At 39.1% G+C, this 5,214-nt stretch overlaps 1 protein-coding gene across 1 annotated transcript; it reads right to left on the bottom strand.

Moving 5' to 3' along the window:
- Positions 1-332: 332 nt before the first annotated feature.
- On the bottom strand, positions 333-4,210 carry scrt1a (scratch family zinc finger 1a). Its single transcript, XM_006635790.3, has 2 exons — positions 3,511-4,210; positions 333-2,525 (listed from the first exon to the last, which is right to left on the bottom strand). The coding sequence occupies exons 1-2, from the start codon at positions 3,623-3,625 to the stop codon at positions 1,801-1,803; spliced, it is 840 nt and encodes a 279-aa protein (XP_006635853.1). The 5' UTR covers positions 3,626-4,210; the 3' UTR covers positions 333-1,800.
- Positions 4,211-5,214: the final 1,004 nt, after the last annotated feature.

The raw sequence follows: 5,214 nt of genomic DNA, 5'->3' as shown, positions 1-5,214 counted from the left end.
GAAGTCGACACCCGAAATGTGCTGCTTCATCAACTCCGCCTTGTGTAACATTGACTATTTCTTGAAGCGCAAGAATGATATAACATTCACACACGACTCCATGCACCTAACGTGATCAGCGACAAAACAAAATGCCACCAGGAAAACCATGGAAGCAGCTTGAAGTGGTTTCAATCGGGATTCAGATTTTCGTTTTTTTCTGTTTAAAAAGAGTTTGTTATGTGCTTCTCATCCATCAGCACTCGCGTGTGCTCTGACTACATCAGCTAACTTCAACGCATTCACAACCGCGAGCAGGGAAGGGAAATAAAACACAAGTTGCTTTTTTTTTGTTTTGTTTATTCTTTATTATGAAGTGCGACAAAATGCCTGGTGTCATTGTGCTTACATCATTCAAATACTGGCTCAAAAATTCCCAGGGAAAAAAATATCCAGAAATAACATAATTCGATTCTTTACAGTTGTAAAAATCTTAAGTTCCAAAGGAGTATTTACAAGGCTTGCAATAAACAGTTTATACCTTTTTCATAGTACAAAAAAAGAGGTCTAGCTAATACAAGTTCCTTCTACCTGAATCTATAAGTTGTTTGTGCTACTTATCGTTTTTAAGTCGGAAATGTCTAAAATGAAGTGCTTTAAGGACAAATCTGAGGGACTTCCACTTGGCTAAAAACAAGGCATCTTTTACTCTCCAACAAGTTGAGTCAGAATACAGTGCAAATAGTCTTAAGTCAGGCTTGTAAGGACATGGCCTTTCACCACTGCTTGTCCCCACTAAGTGAAATGACAATGGGGTGCCAGTATTTTTGCCTCAGTGGGTGTTCCGCAGATTTGGAGAAATGTTCTGAACTGCTTGGAGCTGATCTTTCAGCACCTCAAGCCTATGTCCTAATACTACGTTAAATTAGAGGCAGGCAGTGCATAACCATATACGAAAGGAAGATTTTTTTTATTTTTTTAATTTTTCAGTTAACCTTTTATCCTCTAACACTACATTGGCATTTTCCCTGATATTGGTTTTCGGTATGACTAATAAGAATACTGGATTAAACCATACCTGATTTTTTTAAAAAAACTGTTATACTGTTTCTTTATTTTTAAAAATACCATGCATTACGTCATTATTGCTCTATAGTTCATGATGAGTCTCCCAAGTAATATTGCCCTCGGATACTATCTAGGTTTTGGCAAAATCAAAAGCTTCGTAAATTGGCATAGATTTAATCTTTTTTTTTTGCATGCAATTACTTCAAAAAGATAGCAACATAAAGATTAAAAAAATATTATTCAGAAAGTGGCAAATGCTTTGGCATATTAAAGAACAGGGGCTGGCAAAATAATAAATTATAAAGTGCAAATTAAGACTTTAGAAGGTTAAAAAGAACCATTACAAACACAAAATAAATAAAAAATAATAATTAATTAAATAAATAAATAGTTTACCTCAGAGGTGATCACTTTTGTGGTCACTGGCAGCAGTAAATTTTTATCCAATCACAAGCAGGTTTGACCTTTTTGACAGCTATCGACATTTTTAATGTCTTCGGAGTTCCAGCAAACCATAGATTGGGCTTTATCGTTCTGTTTTTTTTTTCTGGAAAATGAAGGAGGAAAACGATAGTCTTTCTAAAGCACATGCGAAAAATCCATTTTTTTTCTCTTCATTCCATCACTGAAGAACACTGAGAAAAGTGTGCTATTGTCAAGTTCCCAGAAGGAAATGGAGAACGAACGGGGGGAAAAAAAACAAAACAAAAGGAACTGGTTTTGAGTTTCTGGTGTGTTCTCTCGATACGGAAGTCATGCTTCAAGCGGACTCAAAGGCGAGAACGCGCCTTTAAAACACGCGGACTCGTAGTGCTTATTCAGGTAGGACTTCAGGGCAAAGGTCTTGTTGCATCTTTTGCATTTGAAGTGCTTGAAAGCGGAGTGAGTCTGCATATGGGCACGGAGATTGGAACGATCCGCAAAGGCCTTTCCGCAGTGGGCACAACCGAAGGGCTTCTCGCCTGTGTGCGACCTCATGTGTCCCTGCAGAAGCCAAGGTCTGCTGAAGGCTTTGCCACAGATGTCACATTTGTGCTTGAGGTCATGGGTCAGCAAATGCATTGCCATAGCTGGCATGGATACATAGACCTTCCCGCAGGTTGGGCATTTCTTGGCCATCTTGCTATCCAGGCTCCGGTGGGTTTGCTTGTGCCTGCTCAGGTTGGAAGACGTGGCGTAGGTTTTCCCACACTCGTTGCAAGTGTGGCGCTGTATGGTCCTGGGACTGCTTATGACTTTCCGTCTCGACCTGCCGTCCGTGATGAAGAAGGCATCGACAGTGTAACCTTCACTCACAGCATTGTCTCCGTTGATGTAACCAGATGTGATCTCCGACTGGGGGCTGTCTGGCTGGTCTGAATCTGGCGCGCCGTAATCACCGTGTATACCATCATAGATGGGATCAGGAGAGGGTACTTTAATGGTACTGTCGCTTTCGCCATCATACACAGACGGGGTGATGTAGTCGCTAATGTAGCCTAACGTTGAAAAGAACAAGATCTTTATTCAATTATTTATATGCACATAGGGATTAGGGTGAGAACTCTCAGGTTAATAGATGCAACAAGCTATTTCTGGCACTTTTCCACTTAATTTCGCAGCTACAGTACTTCAGAGCCTCTCAGTATCTCAGCTATTTACAGTACAGTCTAAGAAAATGAATGTACCTGACTACCTGTGAAGCTTCTATTTTCTGCATTGATCTCATTAATCAATATCACTCAATTTTAATAAGCATGGTAACCCATTTTCAACACAAAATACATGATAAATGAGATTTCCAACAGTGGAGCCACAAAGTATTCAAGTCACAAATCCTGTTCAAATGTTTTTTTGCCAGAAGTCATGTAGCAAATGGTAACGAATTAAAGATTCTACGAAGGTACAGTACCAACAAACTTAGTTATGCAATTGTAGTAATTGTATGCCGAGTCTTTATTATGAGGAAGGCAAGTAATAATTGGAAATGTGAACAAACTGTTTAACACAGTACTGTAATTGTTTTATTTTGCTGTTTAAGCTTCGGCATTCTCGGACAAATAATGTAAAAACAAAGGACAGGTCATATTGTCAAAGCAAAAAGTACACTGTTAAACGATGCAGTTATAGGCTACAAAGAAATTTCGATTTTGTCAAGACAGTGACACAACACTGTTTTTCTTTGTTTTTCACGTATTTTTGTATTTCAAATGGGTCGATTATACAGAAAGCTGCCACAAGAAATTTGCAGAGTCAACAGATATGTGGCTCGATTGAACACAGCAAGACCGTGGGTCGCTGAAGCTTGATGCTGACAATACTTCTCATTTTAGAAAAACCTTAAAAAGATCAACATAAACAAAGACGTGCGACACATGCATAACGCACACGTGCAACTTTTGCATGCTGTGAGGAACAAAGGTTAAAAAATGCGGCTGTTGCACAAAATAAGTAGTACTGGAACAATGCACTCGGTCGATTTACCTTTTTCGTGAAGCCGCACGCTAAGATCTGTCCTGGATGTGCCATAAGAGCTTTCGAGATCAGAAGATGAAAAATCGTCGAGCTTGACCTTTTTAACCAGGAAGGACCTTGGCATGGTTTTAAATACTGCACAAAAAAAAAAGAATACTCGTTCTGTACCGAATGTCTCTCTTTTAGCAACGGTGAATGCAGACTAGTTCACAGCGGTTTGGCCTGGCTGTGCAGAAATTCAAATACCAGCACAAGGGGAAACGCAGTCCTCGCTACAAGCCTATGTTCTGCAATACCTCTTCTCGCTGTGAAGAATGCAACTTCAGCACTGGATAGCTCCCTTTTGTGACACGCGCGTGTAATTCAGCACCGGATAGCTTCCCGCATTACAGATCCCCTTGTTGCTGTTTCGTGCTGCCTCTGCGATACTACTGTACATCTAAAATATGTATATTTTTTTATTTCGCGTTGAAACTGGAAACCTTCCAGTTTTTGTTTTTTTTGGCACGTTTCACCTTCAATGTGTTGTACTGCGGAAGATCGCTGCTCCCTTGATTGCGAGAAACAAACAGAACAAAAAAATAATATAAAAAAAAATCTCCCTAGAACGTAATAGCTAGACAGCTCCCAGTCTCTCTTGCAACCTCTCTGTTTCAAGGTCTTGAATTTCTGAAGTCTGTTGATCAGCTGTTGGGATTTATAGGGCCGCGATCAGGTGGTAGATGGAAATGGTAGTGCTTAATTTAATCCATCAAAAAATCTCCCGGGAACAACATGGGGCTAGAATGATTTATTGATGCTGTTCCTCATCTCCCCTTTCTCTTATTTTGCTAAATAAACCGCCATCTTCTACTAAAATAATTTAAAATATAATAATAATACAAATTATAATCATAATGGACATTTCTGAAAGAGAGAAAAGAAGCTTTAGTAACAGTGAGTTTTAACTCAAACATTGTGCATGACACTGGTTGCGAAGTTATTTTTTCTTTAGTTTCATGTACATGTAGGCTCATAACTCCTGATGATTAAATCTGAAACAACCAAAGGTTCCTATTCGATCAGAGAATCGGTAATGTACCGGTTAACATTTTTTTTAATAAAAACGAGCTGATCTCGGTAATCCCACACCTGTAATTGTAAATGAAGCCTCTTATGGATATTTGTAAATATATTTTTATCAGCAATCTATCTGCGTCCAGCCCCAGAAAATTTGTTTTGAAAACCGTGCTATTGACATTTGCCTAAAGGAAACCAAAGAGAAGCAGAGCTTTTATTATAAAAAAGAGATGCGGCTGTATTCAACTTTTATATAACTATCCCTCCCTCTCCATTGTTTCAATGCAGAAAAATACCACCAACCACTAAACCAAGGATTGGATGTGGCCTAAAGTTTGCAGGTCACCCATCTACATCACACCCTGTAAACCAATGGTGTTCAAGTTATGCAAATGAGCGGAGCTGGGTACCAGAAGGTCTTTTTCCTCAATGATTCCTTTAGGAGCCATATGTCCGTAATTAACAGAGATCTAGGAGCAATAGTCTTTTCTGTTGTTTAAAGTCATGTATTTTTTTTCGTTTCTGCAACGCACGTCTCAGCAGGTTTGTGTTGATCTTGACAGGACGGCACGCAGTGTCATATTTCAGTCTTATTAATGAACCCCTACTGTTGTTTAAATCCAAATGTTTTAAAGTTCGTTTCTATAGTTAGCC

This window comes from Lepisosteus oculatus, chromosome 10, assembly GCF_040954835.1.
Source record: "Lepisosteus oculatus isolate fLepOcu1 chromosome 10, fLepOcu1.hap2, whole genome shotgun sequence".
In the NCBI taxonomy this organism is placed as follows: Eukaryota; Metazoa; Chordata; class Actinopteri; order Semionotiformes; family Lepisosteidae; genus Lepisosteus; species Lepisosteus oculatus.
Note: the sequence above shows the minus strand (reverse complement) of the source record. Positions and strands in the feature narration are given on the sequence as shown.